The sequence below is a fragment of the Cervus elaphus genome, chromosome 16 (genome assembly GCF_910594005.1).
Source record: "Cervus elaphus chromosome 16, mCerEla1.1, whole genome shotgun sequence".
In the NCBI taxonomy this organism is placed as follows: domain Eukaryota; kingdom Metazoa; phylum Chordata; class Mammalia; order Artiodactyla; family Cervidae; genus Cervus; species Cervus elaphus.
The window spans coordinates 29,475,461-29,499,268 of record NC_057830.1 but is presented as its reverse complement, the minus strand read 5'-3'; the positions used below and the strand labels follow the sequence as shown (position 1 = coordinate 29,499,268).

General features: G+C 42.3%; 1 protein-coding gene across 11 annotated transcripts in view; it reads left to right on the top strand.

The window, feature by feature from the left end:
• Positions 1-23,808, top strand: part of LOC122709939 (aminopeptidase O (putative)) — a 392,862-nt gene that overhangs the window by 351,941 nt on the left and 17,113 nt on the right. For 7 of the 11 annotated variants that reach the window (XM_043927310.1, XM_043927312.1, XM_043927307.1 and 4 more), the window contains one exon: positions 15,148-15,264. The exons of the other annotated variants lie outside the window; for them this stretch is intronic. In XM_043927310.1, coding sequence (XP_043783245.1) covers positions 15,148-15,264 — 117 coding nt within the window. The remainder of the gene's footprint in view (positions 1-15,147; positions 15,265-23,808) is intronic. 11 annotated transcript variants of the gene reach the window in all.

Genomic DNA, 23,808 nt, shown 5'->3' with positions numbered 1-23,808 from the left:
TTAAACCGTTCCTGGAGCCGGGCTTGGGGGCTGGAGTCACATGAGATTCCCTAAACCGCCCTCCCCCGCCCCCAAACACACACCGTTTCTTCCCTGCGGAGGCTGCTGCTCCTTCCAGGTGGACGCTGGTGGTTCTGTCCTCTGGCGGAGAACTCAGGGCTTGTGTCTGTAGTGAGGGATCCCGCGCACTCACCGGGACCTCGGCTCTGGAACCAAGAGAGTTCCACGGTTGCTGCACCACAGCCGCAGCTCCATTGAGACCAGGATACTTCGATTTTAGTTTCTTTCATTAATAATCCATTGTCATGCTTCTAATTTGGATCATTCCCTGCTTTGCGAGAGGAACATGCTCCGAGGACAGATGTCAGTCCCCGTAATTAAAGTTAGTTGAGAGCAGCGGGGAGCAAGAAGTGCAAGGATTTAGGGCAAGTCCAGCCGCTCAGCCGGCCATGCCGAGTTGGTAGTGGCATTTGGGGACTTGCCTTGGAAAGGAGTCACCCACCTCCGTGGTGAAGGGCATTGGGAGGCGGGTGTGAGGCACAGGTGGCCCCAGCAGTGTTGGCCGGCAGACGACTGTGCTGTGCTTAGGAAAGGTGGGGGGCGGGGGGACCTTTCCCAGATAGGGTTTCTTTCAAAAAATAATAATTTCATGGGATAGGGCTATTGATTTGGCTTTGCAAAGGGAGGAATGGTATTTATTAAAAGAGCTTGAACAAATAGTATTGGAATCAGTGAGAACTGAAATCTGATGATGGTGAGAACTCAGGTGGAGATACTCTGAGGACAGTATGTGGTATGTGATTTTTATCTTATCTCTTGCTCTCTACCTTTTGAACTTAAAGCAGAATTCAGACCAACAGCTTATTAATCAGCTACTGCTTTTTCCTTTTAAAGGTAAATTCTGAAAAAAAAAAATGCGTCATGGTGCTTGCCTGTCAGATGTTTACTTTTGCAAGAACATTTTGGTATATTTTGTAACTTTTTTTTTATTCTTGTGTTACTGAAGAATATTTAATTATCTGAAGGTGGCTATCATGCATTTTCCAAACCGAAAAAATTCATTTTACAAAATTGACTAATTTTAATGTTGTGATACATTTGAAAATATCCCTCAAACTTACTAATGTTCCTAGCATTTAAAAAGCGGTGCCCTGTGTTGCACACAAGATGCAGACTTAGCTAAAAAAACTTTTAAAGCATTTAAAGATTTAGATCTTGACTTGGTGGGGAATTTTGGAAAAGATAAATTTGGGAGAATATAAGCTCTTTCCTGAAGGAGCTTTCTCCTTGTGTCCTCAGTTGCTGTTGTGTTTATTTCATCTGCACAAGTGTTTGGTAATCCTTTTTAAAGTTTTTACTTCCCAGGAACCTGGTTTTCTTGGTTTAAGTATTTAGGAATGTCCTGTTACTTTCGGGGCTTTAAAGTTTTAGGTGAGATAGACACATTAGCATTTGAAAGTGTTTGCATTTGGTTTTGTTTCCTTGTTTGCATTTGGTTTTGTTTTTTATTTTCTGCTTGTTTTAACTTGAAATTAGTTTCTTTTGTTATTAAAAGATTAACTTTCAAGGTGGTTACTGCAGTGAAACTTTACAGGGTTGTGTTCACATACCTGCCATTAATATTTAGAGAGGCAAATTTAGCTGCTAAACAAACATAGCATTTTGTAACAAAATAAAGTACTAAATTAATTTTCCATAGTGTGGTAATTAAGATTTCTTCATTTAAAAATGGAGAGATTTTAGGACATACCTAGTAAATGCATGGAGTGGGACTGAAAACCATAGCTACCTGAAATTTTGAAAAAATGAAAATGTTTTTTGAAATATATATATTTAAAGGGGAAGACATGGGTCATACAACATTTTATGCAATGTTTTTGAGGCAGTTGTTTTTATTATTTTTCTGTAATCTTTCACATTAACTTAATTTCTAGATTATTCAGTAATTCTAAAATGGATGCAGATTGCTTTAAAGATTAGAACTGGAAAAGGAAGTAGAGAAAGGCTTTTCTGGGGTGTTTTTTATTTTTAATTTTTCTAAGCACATGTTTTATGGTTATAATTTTCCTGATCCTGAAATATCCCCTGTACATCTCAAACTGGACTGAAGAGATTAATACTCAGAACTGTGAATGGACTATCAATTTCTGGGGAAAATAGGCCTAATCAGTTCCACCAGGACTAATTAAGAATTACGCAGATTGTTTACTAGAAAGATGCCCTGGGTAGTTTTCCCTTTTATTCACATAATCTGTAAACTGGAAAGAAAACAGCCCTCCCATATCTTTGTACATCTTTCACGTGTGCACCAGGTGATCCAGGAACATTTGTGAACGTTCTTCTGCAGGAGGGACTAAACTCACAATTTCAATATTCATTTTTTGGAAATGGTATTTTTTTTTTTTGTCTTTGTTGTAACAGGAGGGCATGGTCTGGTGTTTTTCCATAGACACGCTAATATCCTTGTGAAGTGGCATGTACACTAGAGGCTAAGTTTTTTTTTTTTTTTTTAAGTACAGTGAGCAATGAGAGAAAGTCTTCACATTCTATAAATTAGAAGAAAAATTGCCACAGCTATGATTGCCTTTGTTCTCAAAGCCATTTGAATTGCAGGCTGTGTTGGGACTGGTTCGTACATTGTTTAACTGCTGAGACTAAAACTTCTAATTAGAGTAATTACTGGGTGGGAGCGGACTGGCGGGGCGGGGTGGGGGCCAGGGGTGTGGCTGGGAAGGGGCGCCGCGTGGTGGGAACCCGGCTCGGCTGGCCCGCGGGGCGGGGCGGGCGCGGCGGCGGCCTCTCCGGGGATTGGCCCGGGAGGAGGAGGCGGCGCGCGGCGGCCGCTGCCGATATCAGCCGGCGCCCGAGACGGATCCGGGCGGACTCCGGGCTCCGGCCTGCGCCCCGACGGGAGCCTCAGTAAGTAAGAAGTTTTCCTCCTTCCAGGTTGGGCCCGGGGCCGTCAGCTGGTGTTCGTTAGGAGAATTAAGGTGGTTTCTTCCCCGTCTACCAAATCCCTTCTCATTTTCCTCCTCTTAACCTCAGTCTTTCCACCAAATGAGTTTTAGCAAGAAAGAAAGCCAAGTTTGGTTCACTCGTGATCGTTCTGCTTCGTAAATCTGTCCTTATTTGCTCACAGCTAACAGTCCATTCTGGGGAGGTTGCATTCCCACTACCACGGGGGTATCATTTGACGTGAATGGGAGTTGTAGTTGCCCTCAAAAATACTATATGGTGCTTCTGACGGGCTCTTGCCTTTGTTTTCACACCGTTGTGCTTGTAAACATGTTGAACTTTGAGTGCATTCAAGGACATGGGCGTTGGTATTGTAATTTTTTGTGTGTATTTTATTTACGAAGCCTTCAGGAAAGACAGATCGGTTAAACAAATACATTCTGAAGTGCTGCTTACTTAAAGGAAAAGTGTAGCAAATTACTGCTCAGACTGGAACCTTTAGAAGTGTCTACAGGTTAACTTGAGTTTCTAGAGCACTGTCCTCTTTGCTGTTTGTTAAGGGGTGTGTGCCAGCGTAGTAAAGGTTCGGGTCTTTACTCTCAATTCCTAGAAAACATTCTTAGCTGGAAACGTAGCCCAAGTTTTAAACTTTGACTCTTTAGAAAACTTCGTTAGGATTGTCCTAGAGGGAGCAGCCTGTTCATGTTTTGTCTCAGCGGTAACTACTACTTGTAAAGTTCTGAGATGAGATCCTACATTGTAAAATCGGCAGGAAGATAGTTTTCAATCTGTGAAGTTTCATTTAGTAAATTTAAAAATCTGTGTTCCCTTTTTGTTTTGGCGGAGGTCTGTGATCCCTGGTTTTTCAAGTTGATTTGTTATAAGTCAGTCAGCTTCACTCTGGAATACAGTGTGTAGATTATAATTGATATGTCGTAACTTCCATAAAAGCACAGTTTCAGAAATTCTGTTAAAATGTAGAGAGTAAAACATTTTTTGAAGTTTCTCCTTTTAGTTTTAACTATATAAGAAAAAATTGCTTAAAAACTACACAGAGAAAATAGTTTCATTTCCTCTGTTTTTTTAACATAAATTCTGAAATTTATAAAGCAGATGAGCTTGGATACTCAGAAGAGGGAAGGTTTGTCTTTTTTGCAGACTTGACTCTTTTTCATTAAAATTGAATAAACAACTCAAAAACTTAGAAATGTCTTAACATTTCTTGTAATTTCCAAAAGTTCTGTGCTATTAAAATGTATTATGCTGATAAAATACTACTAAATTTTTCTTCTATGAGCACGTTATACATACATAAAGGCAGATATAAAAAGAATGCCAAAACTTTAGTACAGTTTGTGTGAAGTTGCTTCAGGAGTCTGAAGAATAACTTGCAATACTTTAGATTTTAGTAGTTTACTTGCTACTAGTAAACATACGTTATGTTTACTCATCTTCATGCCAACCAGGAAATATGGAAAGGTGTTGGTAGGTCTCAGACCCGCTAGGATTTTAGGTCCATGGTTAATAAGTGGTTAATAAGTATGTGTCTGTTTTTGCATCTTTGAAGACTGACTTCTGTTGATTGCCTTTGACATATTTGAGTGCATGTGAGAGCATTTTTCTGTGGCAGCAAACAAGGCCGAATTTCAGATTTCCTGCTCCTGTAACCAGCTTCAGGCTGGTCCGGACCACGAGTCCAAGTCGGAGCTCACAGTAGACGTAAGATTATCTGAATGATATTATATATATATATAAAAATATATGTGTGTGTGTATGTATATAATGTCTGAATTCTGATAAAAGTAAGAACATTTTTATAATACTGTTTCAGTCTGCTTGTTGGGAATAGTTCTTATGGGAAGTACATTAATTTATGAATTATTCAGTCCTTTGTACATAGCGTGCAACTTCAGGTAAACAAAGCTGGCGTCATTCATGTGCATTCAGTTTATGGTTCTGGTTCCCATTCACCTGTTTTTTCACCGTCTCACATGATGTGCATGTAAGACAGCCATTTCTGTCTCACACAAAATGCTGACCCATTAAGAGCTTTTATTCTCTTCACATGCATTGAGGTTGAGGTGGAAGGGAGAGAAGGAAGCGTTAAAAATGAAGGAAGCATTTCTTGAAAGTGTGTGAAACTTGTTCTCTGCCTTTCTTTTTCCTGAAGCTCTTTAAGTACATTGTTTTTTTCAGTAATGTGAATTTCTGTGTCTAAGTGACCCTTAAGAAGTTAATTCTTTGCTCTATTCCTCAATAAAAGTTTTCAAAGTTAATCCAGGATATAAAATGTCTGGACTAGAATCCGAAAGTGTATGGAATTGGAGTGAAATCTGACTCCTAGGGTTTATATACGTTAAATCATTCTGTGAGAGAAAACAGAGACGTTGGATAGTAAATTGTACAATCCTTTCACCACATTTTTATTAAGGAAAAACAACTTGATTCCTTTATTTTGACAGCAGTAATTTTTGTATTTGGACTCCTCACCCTCTTCCACCTCACACCCCCATTTCTTTTTAGTTGTGGTTGGTTGTACATATCTTTAAGAATATGTTTCTTTGTCGACTTTATGACAGAAACCACAACAAATTGTCATCGTGTGACTAATATTTATGTTTAGTTTGAGTTTGGTAGAAAGTATAAGAAGAATATTAGAAATTAAAATCTTAACGAAAGTGGTAACTTATGTTGTTTTGACTATGAATCTATGAAGAAGAAAGGACAGGAACTAGGAGTAATAGAATGTTAGTATTTTCCACCAGAATAAATACCCATGAGTGAAATTTGTTTGTGAATTATGTTCTCTGCTTAAAAATTTGAGTGTATGTGTGTATCTGTTCTTCAGTCGTTCGTCTTAAGCCGAGCACCAGACTATGAGTTGGTTTCTCCCTCCTCTTTTTCTGGCTTTTCCTCACCTTGCAACTTTGGTTAGTGTTTTTGTGGCTTACTTTTTTGTAGATGTTAACTTTGATAATTTTTTAAAACATAATCTGTAATAACAAGTTTTAACGAGACTGGAAAGCAAAGGGACAGTCTTTGTGAAGAGATTCTGCTGTTGAATCCTTGCGCTTCGTGCGAGATGGGTTGTTACATGCAGTGCAGTCTAGCTTATTCATTAGTTGTTTAAATACACTGCAGAACCATCATTTTGTTGATTGCTTCCAACTACAGTTGAGGAGGCATTTCAGTTATTTTACCATTAACTTTTAAAGTAAAAATCTGTTATTAATACAGGTTTCCAAAACTTTTTTAAAGTTTTGATATATTTAAGTTGTGTATTTTGGGGACTTGTTTTGGTTTAGAAGTGAGCGTCACTTGTGGCTTGAATTTTCGTCTGTAGCTGTGTAAATTTTCTGTCCATAGAGTTTTAACCTAAATCAGTGAACTGTTGCTTGACAGCTGTTCTTGGAGGCATTTTTTTGTGTTACTCCATCTTTCCATGTTGGATGTTAAGTCCTTCATTTAAATTTGATAAGAGTATCTGGCATGAAGTAGGTGACACATGAAATGAGCAAGATAGGGTTCCACCCCTTAAGGAGTTGCCTTTAAAAGGTACATTCTTTTTATAGAGGTTAAAATATGGTTTTGTTTGAACTCAACTTTACTTGTATAAACTAAAAAGAGAAGGATTCTATTTTTATCCATAAAATTTTAAAGAGCTTAATTTCAGTAAATCCTGTCCCCCCCCCCCCCCCCCCCCCCGCCCCCGCTAATCACCTGTAATTAATGGAGGAAGCCACTGTTTTCAGACTGAATATCCCTAATCCTTAGGAATATTGTTTAGTCTCTTAAGTCATGTCTGACTCTCTGCGACTCCACGGACTGTAGCCTGCCAGGCTCCTCTGTCATGGCATTTCCCAGGCATGAATACTGGAGTGGGTTGCCATTTCCTTCTCCAGAGGATCTTCCTGACTTGGGGATCGAACCTAGGTCTCCTGCATTGGCAGAAGGATGGATTTTTTGGGGTTTTTTTTTTTTTTTTTTACTCCTGAGCCACCTGGGAAAGCCTCTATTTGTGCATATGAGCACCTTAATTTTGTGCACATTATATATAGACCAGGAACATAGGGCTATACAAAATAAACTCAACTGAACGTTAAAAGAATCTAATGTTGATGCAATTATTTTCTAGAAGTACTAAATTCATAACAGATTATCCCTCACAGATTATCTGATTTTGACATATTGGGAGTAATAGCGGAAGTTAAAGAAAAGAAGAAATTCTGGGTTTGAGTGAAATTACAGTTACTGATTTTCCCTTGGAAAAAAACTCTTGAGAATATTTGATGGTTCGTTTGTATTATAAATGACAACATAAAAATCTGAGCACGTGACTGATGCAGTGCTTTATGTATATTTTCAAATCATTTGGAAAATTTTAAATTCTTTCTATATTTCTTTGTTTTTTCCCTTTTTACTCTTTATGCCTTATAAACCCTTGTGTTGAGGACTGACTTTGAATAGATTGCAGCAAGGGAAGTGCTCTACAATTCTTTCAATATTTGAGTATTGCTTGCACACAACTTACGTCTTAGATTTAATGATGTTATTCATCTCTGCTTAGAGAAGTAGTGACATCACAACTTTTGAGATCTATGTTGCTTTCAGATACTGTTGTTATGACTAAGAATAAAGAGACTGAGATTTCTTGGTGCACGCTCCTGCTAGGGGATCTACTTTTAACTCCTTTACAGAAGACCCTGGTTTCCAGGTTTCTAGCTCAGTACTTTGCTGGAGCATATGTTTTAATCATTTACGCATTTCAGTGCTGAAATTGCAGTATTAAATTTCTTTATAAAGTGGATCTTCTCTCCTTTAAGTAATTACTGGGAAATTTTTAACATGATTTAAGAAAAATAGTTCAGCTTGATCTAGAGGCAGAAAAAAAAGACCAGGCAGCTCATGTAGGTTACTAGGGAAGAAGTTGATGTAAAGAGTTTATTTCTTTTTGTGTATCTTTAGAAGGTTATTCACAGAAATCAGCCATAATTTATGTTTTCTTCCTAACTTATCATCCACTTAATAACATTTCTTTCTATTTTAGCATTCTACAGAAACAGTTACATCTCATTCTTTTCAGTAGCTGCTTAATATTCTGTTGCATGAAAAGAAAAAATTCTGTTGCATGATGGTTAATATACCATAGCCACGATTTTGACACACAGATTTTGACCGTCAGTTTTCACAATAAAGGTCTTTTCATATGGTGGGATTTTGAAAGTCATAAATTAGTTGGTATGCAAACAGTTTTGGATTAAAAAATAGCACTTTATAACTTAGGAATTCAGATTCAAAAAAGCTATACTCTTATTTAAGATAAATGTATACTCTTTTGGAAGATAAATTATTAAATACAGTATTAACTTAGATAAGAGCGTTAATTCTAAAGAAATGAAGCAGATTTCTATTAAAAAAAAAAAAAAAACAACCTGTGAATACAAGAAGTTAGAAGTATCTGAGTGTTTCAAGTGTTCCAAATTCTTTAGAAAGCCTTAAACAAGCCCTACATGGAGCATGAGTGTTGTCCTGACAGGATGAATGGACTGAATCATTTAGGAATTTATAGTTTCTTCTTCGTGAGCAGTAGTTTTCTTAAGAAGCATAAAATTCAGATCAGGAATGGTATCCCTTTGGCCCCTTTGGTTATTGGTCTGACAAGTTCCTAAATAGGGAAAGCAGACGCAAAGATACCAAGCATCTCTTATAAAATTTGGAATTTTCAGTTTGAATGTTTACAAAGATTTATTTTCCAAACTCTTATGACAGAAACCATTAGTGTACGTGATTATAAGAGCTGACAAGAGGATTGCATTTTATGTAGTTTAAATAATATGCTTTGTATCAAATTGCATACAGTTTGGCTAATATTTTTACAAAAGTTAGGAAAGTGTTAGCACATGAAAATTTGACCTTTGTAATCTGACATGAGTGAGATTTGAGAATGATATATGCCAGTGAATTATTTCAGGTACTCTTTGCTAATAATGGTGTGTATTTTGGTCACTGTGGTGTCACTTTTGGAAGCACCGTAACAAAACCATGGCTCAAAAACTTGGTAATCTTTTTCAGCTGCAGCTGTTAGACTTGTTTTTCCCAAAACACAGTATATACTTTTTGTGTGTGTGAAATGGATTCTATAAATATGCTTGAGTTTTCCTAAAACTTGTCTGTAGACATACTGTCTATAAAGATGTTTGATAATCAGAAATACTAATTATGCTGGATAAATATGTCTCTTCATTGATTTTGAAGAAAATTTTCATTTTTAACTATTTTATTTGGTGGCTTTCATTGGTTGGCAAATCAAATTTCTGTCCCCAAAGTAATATGAACCAGAGACTTTTATTCTTAAATTTGGCAGTTCTTTAAAATGTATTCTTTTTCTTCAATATGGAGAGGATGGTTTTTCTTTTTTAAGTTTTTAGGAGCAGTTTAGATCAATTGGGTTTTTCTGCTATACAAGTTGTTATTTTAGACTAAAAACATTTTATCATGATATTCTCATTGACAACAGATCTTGGCCAGACACTTGCCTATGTATATGTTACTAAATAGTTCATTTTTTCTCGCTTAAAAATGTTTATCATTAAGAAAATGACAGATGAAAGATCAGTGATGTGAGGGCCACGGCCCTGGCCAGTGTTTGGAGCAGGCAGAGTCAGCTTCAACAGAGTTCTGATACTCTGGATTTTGTGTTTCTTTTTGGATCGTGAGGAAGAATTCTTGTTTTGAGGAACTTCGTAGATTTTATCTTCGTTGTACACCATTTTCAAAAATCACTGTATGAAAATTTATACAGTTTAGAGATTTTTCACATATTTTAGTTTGAAACGGCATCCGAAAGATGATTTATTTAAGTTCTGTCTTGTGTCCTTTAGTCAGTTCCTTGTTCCTTAGGAAGAGTATCTGAATGGAAACAGTTTGCTGTCACACCTGTGGACTTTGGGGGCACCTGAGAGTGTGTAGTATGGCGGGTGTGTTTTCTGAGAAGAGTAAAAAGAAGTTTGTAAGACTTTGGGGGACATCTTATTTAAAAGACCTTTTACATCTGCGGGGTTACCTTTTTAATCCAAGGGGCAAAGGACAACTGCTGTCTCTTTTGTGCCTCTATGCCAGAAAACGTGTGACTTTCAAAGGTCAGCCACCCTGATTCTGGTTTGGACCCTGCTTGTGTTGAATTTCAGCCAGCTTACCGGAGAATTTGAGATTTTTCCTCCCTCCCCCATTTCTTCTGTTTTTGTTCAGTGTAAACAGTTCCTGCCGTAGTAACATAGACAAATATAGCAGAGAATGCTTTTCTGGAAGAAGAATGCTCCCTAAGCATTTTTTAACCATTTTTGGGAAGAATTGATCTTTCTGTGTATTTCAGACAAACTGAAAGAGAGGGAGGCCGTTGCTGTAAAGTGAAGTGACATCATATGTATTGCCCCCATTGATCCGCTTTTAGTTTCCAGCCAGGATAAAAGGAAATGGCATCAGGGAGGAAGCATGCTTCATTTAGGCACAGATCCCAGAGTGATAATGGGGTAATAATAGAACTCACGCCACTGTCTTTGGGAGGCCGCATTAGTCCCAGGCTCACTCCCCGTCTGGAAGCCTCTCTGAGACTTCCTTCGTGTGCGGCTGCAGCTCGCCAGCTGGGCTGCGAGGGGAGGTGCCCGCCTTCGCTTTTGGAGGGGTGCAGCTGTTGACATGGACATTTCTGTGTCCCAGGTTCTTGTGTTGGTCCCGCCTGTGGAAGGTCAGTAGTGAGATGCGTTTGGGAACAGTATCTGATTGAGGCTAGCTGGCCCTTTCAGAGTCCTGCTTGTGGAAGAAGTGGTGGAGGGGCCTTGGTTGTGTGGGTGGTCTTCAGGGAGCCAGGAGTGAGTGATGCTCCCGTGACAGCAGCAAGAGGCTGCGAGGCTTCGGAAAGAGTCAGGGTTTCTTTTCTTTGTGCTCCTTGTAGACTTGGAGGGTGGATTTGGAAAATCCATGTTTTCTTTCCAAGAGCCTGCGTAGAAACCCTTTAGAACTGTTCAGACTTGTGCGGCTTGCCTCAACCCTTAGGTTGACGGGGAAAAATTACAAGGTAGACTTTTCTTCTCTCTTTGTGCATTTCTGGGTAATTAGCTGTCATGGAATCCTCCATGTTTAGAGCAAGAATACAGACTTCTAAAATTCTTAACAAATATCATTGTATTGATTTGACCTCCTTTGGTGTTTTATTTTCTGTGTTCGAGTTAAGTTTGCTAATGATGTAAAGTTCTCTATTTCAAGGACCCGCATGACTTTGGCACCCCATACCTATTTTGTCTGAATTTCTGAGGCAGATGCATTTTAAAAATACCAAGCTGGTTTCCATATGGAAAAAATAATAACCTCGTCATGAGTTCCTTGTTTGTGCAAAGGAAAGAACTTTCTATTCCTATCACTGTTGAACTGTGGGTGTGAGCACTACTAGACCCTCAGAAATAAAGGCAGGTTCTTTCTGTCATGTTAGAAGGGGCTGCTTTCTCAGGAGATAATGCGCTGAAGCGAGCACTTTATTTTTCTTAATCATTCCATGGTGTGACTACAGCCATGTCTGTCTCCACCCTGCTCCGTACTGCTGTATTAAACACAGTCGGCCTAGAAGTCATGTGAAATTTAATTTGATTTCTACGTGGGTGGGAGTGGAGTGACCCACACAGCATTTCCCAGTGCCGCTGTGCCAGCTGCCGGGGCGGGTGGCACCCTGCACTGCGTCTGAGCACGACTGCTCGTGTGTAATATCTCTCAGTTGCTTTGCAAACATTTTAGTTTATTACTTAGTTCTTCTTTTTCATTATAGGGTGGCTTTATAGGGAGTAAATGTTTATTTTACAAAGAGAAACGTGCTGTATTAAAATGAGCGACTTACCACATTTTTGCTTTAATATCCTCTCTTCCATCTTTAATCTTATGTGAAAATTATGTAATGTTTACTCACTCATTTGTGAGTGAAGGATACTGAATCAGTTTTGTTTTCTGTGTACTGAAATAGCATTTGATCACTGATTTGAAATACACCCCCCCCCCCATTAGAAGAGTTACAGTTGAAAGCCAGATGGCTACAGGTTGTTTACTGAAAGTCATTTGCACAAGTCCATTCTGAAGAATTCTGCACATTATGGAGGAATGTTCTCGTTCTCTGTGGGTCCTTGGTGCCTCTGCCTGTCTCTGAACAAGCCAGTTCTTGCATCAGTCACGGGATGCCTTCGTGAAGGAGGGAGAGCTGGTGGGGTGTGTGCATGCCTGCTCCTTACCTTTCTCCAATTAAAGTAAATTACTTAACAAACAACCACCAAGGCTTGACTCCCCTCCCTTCCATCTTGGCTGCCCATCTTAAGTCAGGGGGCTTGGTCTTAAGTAATTTTCCATTGTGTAAAATTAGAGGACAAAAACTTGCAGTGATCCTCTTGGTTCTGTTTCTCTGTGCAGGTATGTATGAACTTTTTGTTTAGAAGGAAACTGTAAGAGAGGTGTAAGTGTGAATCCAGATATTTTGATAGGATCACATATTAGTAACTCTGACTTTGAACTGGAGTTGATCGGTTAAATCCAGTTAGGGTAAGTTGAAGACCAAACTAGTCATCTTACCTAGGGTTTCTTTCCTCCCTGGGTCTCTGTAGTCTAAACCAAATCCTCAACTGACAATAGGCCTCTTTGTAAGCTCAGGCATATAATAGGGAGATGGTTTTCTTTCTACTCCTTCCTTCTCTGTAATTCCGCAAATTGGCTGGGCTTGTTCCTGCTGGGTTTAGTTAGTGATTGAGGCCCCCACCCCCAGGTGCTGGGTGTTCTGTGCTGTATCAGGCTGGGCCTTTCCCTAGAAGCTGTCTTCTTGCGTAGCTGTGGCTACCCTGAATTGGCTGCCTGTGGAAGCACTGCTGATGAATTTTGAGAGTGCCCATGGGGATGCAGGACTGGCCAGCGTTCTGACCCGACCTGGGGACGCCCCCCACCCTGCCCCTGAACAGGCAGGTGGGCTGCTGCTGGGCGGGCACCAGCCAGGCCACTGCAGTGGGGGGCGGGGGGGAAGGCACGTGGAGCCGCTTTGGAAAGGGATGTAGCCGTGGGGTGGGGACAGACCGTTTTGAGGAGAAAGAACAGACTCTGTGAGAAGGGTTCAAGTGCAGGAGTGCGGTCAGGGAGTGGCCTTAGGGGGGATGAGGGTTATACTCAGGGCTGGGGCTGAAGGTTTAGCCTCCACCAGAGAATAGCCCCTCTTGGAAGGTCCAGAGAGGGAGACTGCAGGGAGATGGATGGGAAAGGGCGAGGGAACCTGGGTGCCGGGGCGCGCATGGAGCCTCAGCTCTGCTTCCTGGTCAGCAATGCCAGGGGCTGGCTGAGACGCCGCCCTCTGCCCGGGGCCGTGAGGGCCCGATCGCCGAGCGCTCACGGTGTAAACGGTGCGGATGCTCCCAGAAGCTGTGGTTCTGTACTTGGTCTGTTTTATAAAACAGCAGATTTAATAACAAGATATTAAAAGTAGCCTCATGTGCCTGAAACTGTAGAAAATGGAAAACTGGCTTTTCGGTGCTAGTCATTATGTTGTAAATTGATATCTTTAAAGCATCTTACAAACACAATAGTTTCAATGGAAGGAAATCAGTGTTCTTATGTATAACCTTACAGGGTCAGTGCTGAGTTGTAACCCTGTTTTTGCTGAAGCACCTTTTTTCTGTCAGCCTGAGAGAGGATCCACCCTTGACTCTTCAGCGGATGGAGTGATGTTATGAAATGAAAATACCCAAGAATCAAGTGTTGTGCCTTTGTGTCCGTCTGTCTAGAGGGAAGTGGGGGTTTTATTAGACCTTAGAAAAGTGAGGTGAGAAAATAATAGGAAATGCTTTCTTTGTGGAATTACGTGGTAAATGTCATGTATGCGGTCTCTACTGGGTTTTCCTACAAGCACGTTTTGGAAAAGTGTGTGTGTGAATGGAGGTGGGAGGCAGAGGCGGAGTGCACACTTGGGGGCTGAAAGGTAAAGAGGATGGGGCAGAAACCAATAATTTTTAAAATTTCTTTTAGAGAACAAAATAGAGATTAAAATCCAGGTGTTCTTGTTAATATTCTGTTGCTATAGTAATTGACTTTCAGAACTGTAAATTTGGGTTAGTTGACGGGGATTGTCTGGGCATAGGCAGGAATGGAGAAAAGCTAAAGGTCGAGAATAGTGGAATTCATAGTAATTCTTTTAAAACCTTCATTTTAGAATAAATATTTTTTGGTTCCTACAAGGTGCATCTTAAATTGATTTTTTTTTCTTTTGTCAGTAGTTTGAGTTCTGCTCTGCTAGAGGCTGGTCTAGGAACTGGGGTAGAGTCAGTAAGACAGATATGTTCTTGGATTTCACCAGTATTGTTCCTTCACAGATTAGTTTGTGTTATTTTTGAACTATTAATATATAAAAACATCGTCCTCTTTTTGCCTTTAAATGGTAATGCCCTTTTTACTTACCCTGTATGAAAACTCAGGAATGTGAGTGACCTTGTGTAGTTGGGGTGGGTGGGTGTATGTATGTATATAATCATACATGACAACCTTTTTTTTAATGGAATAGTAAAACTTACAGTTTTTATAATGGATTATGAGACATGGCTCTAGTTTCATTGCATGCTCTTTATTTCTTGGTGTACATTTGCAAGATTGATGTGCTAAAGAAGGAAATATGAAAGTTGCTTCTTATTTCTGTTAAACTTTCATGTGTTTACCTATGATCAGATGGTTTCTTGAGTATTTGTCTAGGCTAAATGGCATTTTTTGGCATATGCATCCTGTAAAGAAAAAGATCTATAAAACCATGGTAATGTTTTAAGATAAGCATAGTTTTTATCATTCATGGTGTGTATGTACATTGGCATCACATTGTACGTCTTAAAAAAAAATTCATGGTGTACAACCTAAAAAAAAGATAAACACAGTTTTGATCTGCCCTTAAATAGAGAACTAACATGAAAACCTATGGAAAGTAGGACTTGATCAGGCGCCAGAATGCAGAGTCTTTGGAGAAGCAGTGTAAACCTTGAGGTTTTACCAGAGTCAGGTCTCCGGTCTTCCCATGTCTCAGACAGCCACTGCGAGTGCCCAGGTTACCCTGGTTTGGCTGGCTTTGGTCTAAACATTTGGGTTTAATTTCTTGTAAGCCGAATGGCATCTTCACAGGCTGTGTGGTTTTGTCCTCAGCTTCTTCCAGACCAGCTGGTCTTGCTTCTGGAGCATCTCTTGGAGCAGAAGACTGTGACTCCGCGAACTCTGCAAAGCCTTGAGAGGACGTACCGCCTCTCGGAGCAGGATGCCGAGGTAACAGGAACACCCTCAGAGTTTAAACCGTGGGCCCTCACTGCTGGTGAAGATTGGTGGTCCCAGTGTGTCCTGGACTAGGGGAACTGCTTCCCTGGCTGTGTGTGCTCCAGTAGGGGCCTCTGATCATGGTCATTACCACGGTATTTTTAAGTCCTGAGTGTTCCCCCCTTTCCTCTTAAATTGTTAAGACAGACATAAGTCTCCTAAAGGAATGAGCAGACAGATGGAAGCTTTCCGAATTTTGAACTCGGGTGCATCATCGTGTGCATGTTGGTGGCGCCGTCCTGTTGCATATTAAGGAAACTTGGCTCAGACGTGCCAGAGCTTCTTGGTTGCATTCAGTTAGGACAGGAAGGGAGCCATGTGTAAAGGAAATGAAAACTAAATCTTAACAGCCGTGGTTTGAAAAGCAAAATTGGATGCTTGTGGGAAAGCAATATGATGTGGTCCTTAATATCTTTTAGCTTATTATGAAGAATGCAATGTGAATCCGAAGATGAGTTCCAGGGGTTTTTTTTTTTTAATATATAAAATAATAAATAATGTATTTAGTCATCTTAAATTAAAAAAAACACACACAGAAAAATTCTCCTATATAAAACTCTTAAAAAGCAAACAGATTTGATTTGTGTTCATTTGAGAATAAATGAACGTTTGAAAGCTGTGCAGTCCAATATGGTAGCCATCAGCCCATGTAGCTGTTGAGCGCTTGGGATGTGGCTGTTGGGCTGTAAGTGTGGAATATGTGGGTGCTGGAGACATAGTATCAGGAGAAGCAGAATGTCTCAGTCATTTCTTCTCATTGATTACCGTGTCAGAATGATATTTTGGACATGTTGGATTAAATAAAATATTATTAAAATTATTTTCACAATTCTTAAGATGGAGTAAGTCAAGAAAAGCCTTCTCATTATTAGATTAAAAAGTAAGATCGGCATTTGTTATACATTTTAAAACCCTCACATAAATTCAGGAGTTAATTGAAAAACTCCAGTGGAACATATGTAGCTTTTTACCCATCTCAGCATAGATCAAACATGCAACTGTTGCTGTTTATTTCAGCTCTTATATTTTTGTTTATAGGAGATTCCAAATGCCAGCCTGTTATTTTTAATTAGTGTTTAAAAGAGGTTTCTATTTATAGGCATGAGGTTATGCTTTAATCAGGACTGAATACCACTGAAATGCCAGGCCCCAGTGACGGGTAGTGGGCAGACGAAGGCGGGAAGATCAAAGCAGGTGCCGGGCACCTGTCACTCCTCACCAGAAGCTGGGAGGTGGGAGACCCTGTTTTCCCCCGTTCCTGTTGGCATAAACATAAAGCACATTGTGTTCTTAACTTACAGATCAACTTTGTTGTTATATGTAACTTCATAAACCTTTGAGAAATATAGCCGGTTTTATTTTGGCTGCTTATTTTGTGTCTCAGACTGCAGTGTGATGTCCAAAGCCAGAGCAGTCTCTTCAGGCTTGACTCTTTGGTGTTGAGAGACTGGAGCCTGGTGGGGAGGCTTTGATTGGTTTAAGTAACTGGCGTGGTCCATGCAATTCACAGATCCTCACTCTGCCAGGCACAAGGGATATAGCAATGGCAAGGGTCACCCTCAGCAGGTTGGGATTCTTTGGAAAAACAGCTCATGAGTAAATGAACAGGATAGTTTGATATAAGAGCTACAGAGGAGGTTACTGGTGAAAGTGAGCTCAGTGTCTCTGGATAGAGTTCAGGAAAGGCCACAAGAAAAGGTGACAGTCAGGCCAGGACCTGGGGGCAAGAAGGAGTTAGCCATACAAAGCCAGGGGGTCCAGGAGTGATTTCCATACAGAGCTGACAGCATGCAAAGGCGTGAACATGACCTGTGCTAGGATAGGGGTCAGCAAACTTTTTCTGTAAAGGAGCAGATTTTAATATTTCAGGCCATACAGTTTCTGTCACAACTGTTGAACTTTGCTGTTTACGCTGCCATAGTACGTCAGCAAACAGAAGTGCCTGTGTTTCAGTAGAGTTGTTTATGGACCCTGAAACTTGAATTTCATATAATTACCACATCTCAAGATAATTCTTTTTGTTACTGTTCCTTTTCAAAGCTATTCTAAAACACCCACAGCACTCTTAGCTGTGGGCTAGTTTGGCCTGCGCCATCCTGAAATTAGTTGATCCCTGCCCTGGGGCCAGTGGGATTGAGGTCAGGGGTGGATAGGGCCCGGATTAGGGCTGTAGGGCCCTGAGGCCTAACATACCACTGCCTTGCCCCCTTCCCAGGCCCTCTGGGGCCCTGGCATCTAGTCAGTTACGCTGACAGTGTGTCTCACTGTGAGGTTTCCTTGAAATGTCACTCAGAACCAGGAAAGCAATAGGATATTGGCCAACCAGGGTGTTTTCTAGAAACTTCATTAGTTACGTGTGATTTATTGTGACACTGATTAGCAGGAATTTTGTTGACTAACCATCTGCCTTTACTTTACGTGACAGGACATTTCATGGGAGAAGGAATTATTTGCTGTAAGAATGAGGATTCTGACTTTATTCTTGGTGCTTCTCCTTGACCAAGCATATAGTTCTTTTCAGTCATTATCAGGGCTTTTAAATGTGCAATACACAGCAGTCCTTCAAAACGTGGCTGAAGATGCTGGGGTGTGGTAGGTTGTGTGCGGAGCATCCCTATGGGAAGTGGCTCCAAAGGTAGTTTCCTGGCAAGGAAGCATGTGAGTTATGGAGCTGACACTGTTCAGGGCGCTTCCACAGGCCCTGGGACCATGGTGCTGAGTTAGGTGTCTGTGCAGGAGACTTCAGCCCGGGCCGGCCGGGTGGGGTTGGGGAATGTCTCGCACAGAAGCAGGGCGTGCTCGTGACAGCAGCGGTTTTGCTCACATTTCCAGGAGGTACATAAAGCGCACCCCCTCTCCCGCCACTCCTCCTCGGACTAGCATTTCTCCTGAAAGCATAGATGTGAGGTCACTTTTTGAGAAGGTGAGCCTGCTCTTTCCATAGCGCATTTAATCCCCTACCTGCCCAACGCTGCGAAACTCTCTCCTTGGTGGAGCAGCGTGTTCTTGACGGACCAGACGTCTCTTGTGTGAGAAGCCTGTGCCGCCATGCACACAGTCCCTCTGTTCAGTAGCTGCTTTATCTTCTTTGCTGTCACGCCCACTTGTCCCTTCCCTCCCCGCTTCTTTGGGTGGGTGGGCTGGTGCTGTCTCCCTGGGAAGTTTATTTTAATGACGATCCTTGTGTTGCTCAGTATTTGTGTTGGCTGTGTTGCTTCTGTTTCTGTTGTATCCACGGAATGTCCAGTCTGTTGGTCAGGATTTCTGGGTGTGGCAGCCAGGTTGATGTTCTTTGCCAGCCGTGGGCTTGTCAAGGGCACACTCATCCATGTTGGTGCCTCCTGTCCTCCGCGTGCTGCGTCACGTGGTGTGAGTACACAGGTCTGCCCTGCAGGGAGGGACACGTGTGTTCAGAATCTTAAAAGGAGACGTGCATGAGGGCACGTGCAATAAGCCGGGCAAGGTGACGTGTGCCTTGCCTTGACACTCTTGTTGCCGCCTCTGAAAAGTGGGGCATTGGTGGGGGGACGTTTGCATTCCTTAGCCTAGAAAGTAGTACTGGCTCCAGGAGTAGTTACCGTATTTTACCTCCTCAATCAAAGAATCCTCTAGCCATATGCTGGGCTGCTTTAAATAAACTAGGTCAGAAAATGAACTGAAAGGGAAACTTATCATAGAAATGCATTGTCTATAGTTTCTGAGCATATTGGTTCAAACAAAGAACCCATAAAGGTGTTTTTTTTTAAAACAACAATCAAGTTTTTGTGTTTTTAGATAATGTTATTTCTGGCTGTGCCGGGTCTTCGTTGCTGCGGGGGCTTTCTCTAGTTGCAGGGAGCAGGGGCTACTCTCCAGCCTTGGTGCGCGGGCTTCTCTTTGTGGCGGCTTCTCATGTGGAGCACGGGCTTCAGCAGCTGTAACTCCCAGGCTCTAGAGCACATGCTCAACAGTTTGGTGCACAGACTTAGTTATGGTTCTGTGGGATCCCAGATCCGGCATCAAACCCATGTCTCCTTCATTGGCTGGTGTATTCTTTACCACTGAGCCACCAGGGAAGCCCCATAAAGGTTTTAAAATACACAACTGATTCTTGAAACAAAAAGTGTTTTCTAAGATCCCTTTTAAAATAATTTCCTGCCTGCTTTAGCAGGTCTCCTCAGCTGTTAAAAATAGCCTTTCCATGTTAACAAGGTGAGGCTCCATGCACCTCAGTTCTGTGTGACCTTTGTCCCCAAGAGCCCCACAGCTGACCTTGAAGCAACTTTATTTCCATAGTCTACAGTTCAACACTTCAAAACTGGGGCACCCCTCGGGTGAGTTTTCAGAAAATTCAGAAACAGCCACTCACTGTTTCACCTGGCTTGGATGGGAGTGGTGGGGTGTTAGAAAGTTCCCCCACAGTACCATGCTCAGCTCTGATGTATCATTTGTAGGCGGAGCTGGAAAATTAATTCTCTGGGAGAGGTCATTATCAGCACCAGGTCTTCCCCTCATTGTATTTGGGGAAACACTGTTGAAAGGAAAAGGCCCCCTGGGTTAGGTTGGGGTGGGAAGGAATGAGCATCTCCATCTGCCCCTGGCCCCAACCTGTGTTCAGGGGTACCACTCTCCCAGATCTGTACCTGCTACTGGCAGAGACATCTTAGCAACAAGCTGGATGTGGCCACAGGTCCCCAAATGGCTGGTGGCCACCTGCAAATCACCCATCCTCCTGGGCCCCGTTTTCCTAATCTGCACAGCAGTACCCGGACTAGTCTGCTGGCTGTCAGCCTTTTTGACCACAACTAACTGGCAAAAAAGGGCTTCACAGAACTACTTCTTTGTTTGCTATTATTTCCTGTTTCTTTTTCTGTAAACATGTGCATTGTGATGCACAAATTGATTCTGTGACCCACTAATGCCAATACTTTGGCCTCCTGATGTGAAGAGCCAACTCTTTTCCAAAGACTCTGATGCTGGGAAGTCAGAAGAAGAGGGCAGCGGGGGATGAGATGGTCAGATTGCATCGCTGATTCAGTGGGCATGAGTTTGAGCAAACTCTGGGCAATAGTGGAGGACAGGGTTGCCTGGTGTGCTGCAGTCTGTGGGGTCACAAAGAGTCAGACACGACTGAGCGACTGAACAGCAACAAATGAGTTGCTGCCCACAGTTAAGAAAACAAGAGACAAGACGATCTCACAGTCTTCACCAGCTTTCTTGCCTCCTCCCTGCAGACTTGTGGCCAAGGTTCCTGAGCCTCCGCCTCCTCAGGATTAATATGGAGCCACAAATCCCCTCTTCATGGGATTGTTAACAACATGAGAGGTTTTGAAGTCATGTAAGATTCACATTCTCTTGTGAAATGGTCAAGTTTTGTTGTTGAGCTCAAACCACCTATATATTGTCTCTAATTTGTCAGGACTGGACGTGAGAAAGAGAGGAGAAGTAGTATCTACCCTCTGTTAGGGGCCCCTGAGCAGCATCTGGTCACAGAATCCTTAACCTGGGGGCTTGTTAGCTTTTTCTGTGGTGGAGGTGCTAGGTCACTCAGTTGTGTCTGACACTCTTTGCAGCCCCATAGATTGTAGCCCGCCAGGCTCCTCTGTCCGTGGAGGAGGCAGGAATTCTCCAGGCAGGAACATAGGAGTGGGTTGCCATGCCCTCCTCCAGGGGATCTTCCTAACCCAGGGATCGAACCCAGGTCTCTCACATTGCAGATGGATTCTTTACCGTCTCAGCCACCAGGGAAGCCTAAGAATACTAGAGTGGGTAGCCTATCCCTTCTCCAGGGGAACTTCCCAACCCAGGAATCGAACCGGGGTCTTCTGCATTGCAGGTGGATTCTTTGCCAGCTGAGCTATCCGGGAATGGTGGAGGGGGTTACTCTAAACCAGTTTCTCAGCCTTAGCATTACAGATACTTTGGAGTGGATAGTTCTCTGTTGGGGGGTGTCCTGTGCATTATAAAATGGGTCACATCCCCAGCCCTTTTTCCTGAGATGCCAGTGGCAGTTCTCTTCCTTTCCTGCCCCACCCCTGTTTTGGAAATCAAAAATGTCACCAGAAGTTGCCAAATATCATCTGGCAGATACAGTCATCCTGGTTAAAGAACCATTGCTCTAAAGCAACTGACCACAAAAGGCAGTTTTTTCATCTCATCTAGCAAAGTGCCTGACAATTACAACACAGAGTGGAATAGCTTGAAGTTGGTTAACTATGTTTAGGGGCTGCCCTGAGCCAACTGTATTCTCTCAAGACTCCAAAGAATGTAACCTTGGGGGAGGTGAAAGCAGAGATGTCTCACATGGAAGAAAAAGAAGGAATTGCAAACTAGTGTAGTAGCAAGTAAATCTGAAGACGCAGGTTAGTGAGGGAGGACCAACCTGTTTGACCACTACTGCCCAGAAAAAGCCAAGCCAGCATCTATCTATCTACATTTTGCTCTTGAAAAGGACACTTTCAAGGTGGATTGCAAACAGAAAAACATCCAATCTTGTAGGCCCTTCCACCACCACTGCTTTTCCTCTGGGGAAAGAGCCCTTGAAAACCATGTAAACTGGCCACCTCCCTTTGCAGGGAGGGCATGGATGTTCATACTTCATCAGTAGGAGAACTCATTGTTTATTTTAAAATACTACAGCCTTTCTTTGAAGTCTACAGGTGGAAGGTATGATTGAAGGCCCACAAAATTTTGACAGCTCTGATGCCCATTTCTAAATTTCATTTGGACCAAAAGCGTAGTTTCTATGAACTGAAAACATTCCATGATCAACAGATCTCTGGAGATGCATACTAAAAGGGCAGAGAATAAACCCCAGTCCAAGTTCAATGCCTGAAACAGGGCACTCAAAGTGGGTGCACTGGGATGATGCTGAGGGATGGGATGGTCAGGGAGGCGGGCGGGAGGTTCAGGATGGGGGACACATGTACACCCATGACTGATTCAATGAATGCAAAAACCACCACAACACTGTAAAGTAATTAGCCTCCAATTAAAATAAATACATTTTTTTAAAAAAAGGTTAGGTGAGTATCATGTGTTTGAAATCTAAGCCTGATGAGTAGCTATGACTCTGCCCATTCCCTTTATACTAAAATTTCTTCTGGTCACGGGGACCGGCTTCTGCACAGTGTTCGGGGTCCATTCCCAACCATGCAGCTCAGCTCTCCCCTTCTCCCCTGGTGGTTTTTCCATAGCATTCTGGCTCCAAAATAAAGAGAACATTGCTATTTCGTTCTGATAGGAAGTTCAGAGGAGAGATCCAATGTGATCTTGGTGGGCTCTGTTGCCGCTTCAGGGTGCTCAGCAGTTTATAGTGAGTAAACTGCCGTGTGTCGGGCTTGCTGCCTCCTTCCCCTTGGTCCGCCTCGATGCGGAATCTAGTAGCACAGAAGCAGAACCCGGCCTTGCTGACGTCAGCCCTGTGATCGCGGCGGTGTGTGAGGGCAGCCTGCCGGGCTGGCGCCACGGCCCGGTAGGACCCCCGGGCTCTGCAGGGTCGCCGAGGCCCTGGGGCTGTTCTGGGAGTCGTGCCAGAGCGCTGGCCCAGTCCCCTCGGTGGCTGCCTCTGCCTCCCGCCTGCCCTTTCGGAGTCTGTGCTGGGGGCCTCCCCAGGTCACCGCCCAGCAGTGTCAGGAGGCAGCCATCATGGAACAGAGCCCCAGGAGGCAGGTTCTCAGAGTGAACGTATAAAGAGGAGACCGTTGTGGGAGGGCCCGAATGGTGTGGTGCAGTCAGCCAAGTGGTTTTCCGGGGTCAGATACAGGGGGCAGGTGGAATGAGCTTCCAGAAAGGCAGGTTGACACCTGCCATAGCCAGCATCTGGCCGTTTGTCAGAGTTTCTTCCCAGGGACAAGGGGTCTGGCTCCTCGGCTCTTTGACACATCAGAGAGTCAAACACTGATGGATCTGAACTTTAAGATGTGAGCTAGAAGTACTGTGGCTTAATATTTTTTAAAATGCTAGAGCAGTGCTGGTGAGGGCACAGCTGATCTTTTGACACAGCATTGTAATTTGTGGGTTTGGAGAGCTGGGCAGGATATGGGTGATAAAAGGGACTGGGGTGATTTTCCTTAGTTACTTCAGACATAGCGAGATTTTTAAACCATGTGCCTTTTATAATGTGAGCATAAACAAGCTCTTACGTAATTCTTTGGATATATTTGTGTATTTTTTTCTTTGTTGTATTTCGTTTATGAGACAGTTAATGTTTTAGAACATGTCTTCAAAGTCAGGAAGATATCTCTAGATATTTCTTCCTTGGAATTTTCTTTCTTATTCAGTTCAGTGCCGCTAGAATTTTTCCATGGAAACCTTGTAACCAATCAGGTCTCAGTTGCTATATACAGTGATGAAAGGATTTTTGAAAACTGATCTCACATGACAAAGAAGTTTGATTTTTTTTTTTTTAAGATTAGTATTCCTCTCCTTTTCCTGAGGCCAGAGCCTGCGTCTTATTTACACTTTGTGGCTAATGAGATGTTATTTAAAGAAAAAATGAGCCACTGGCATTATCTG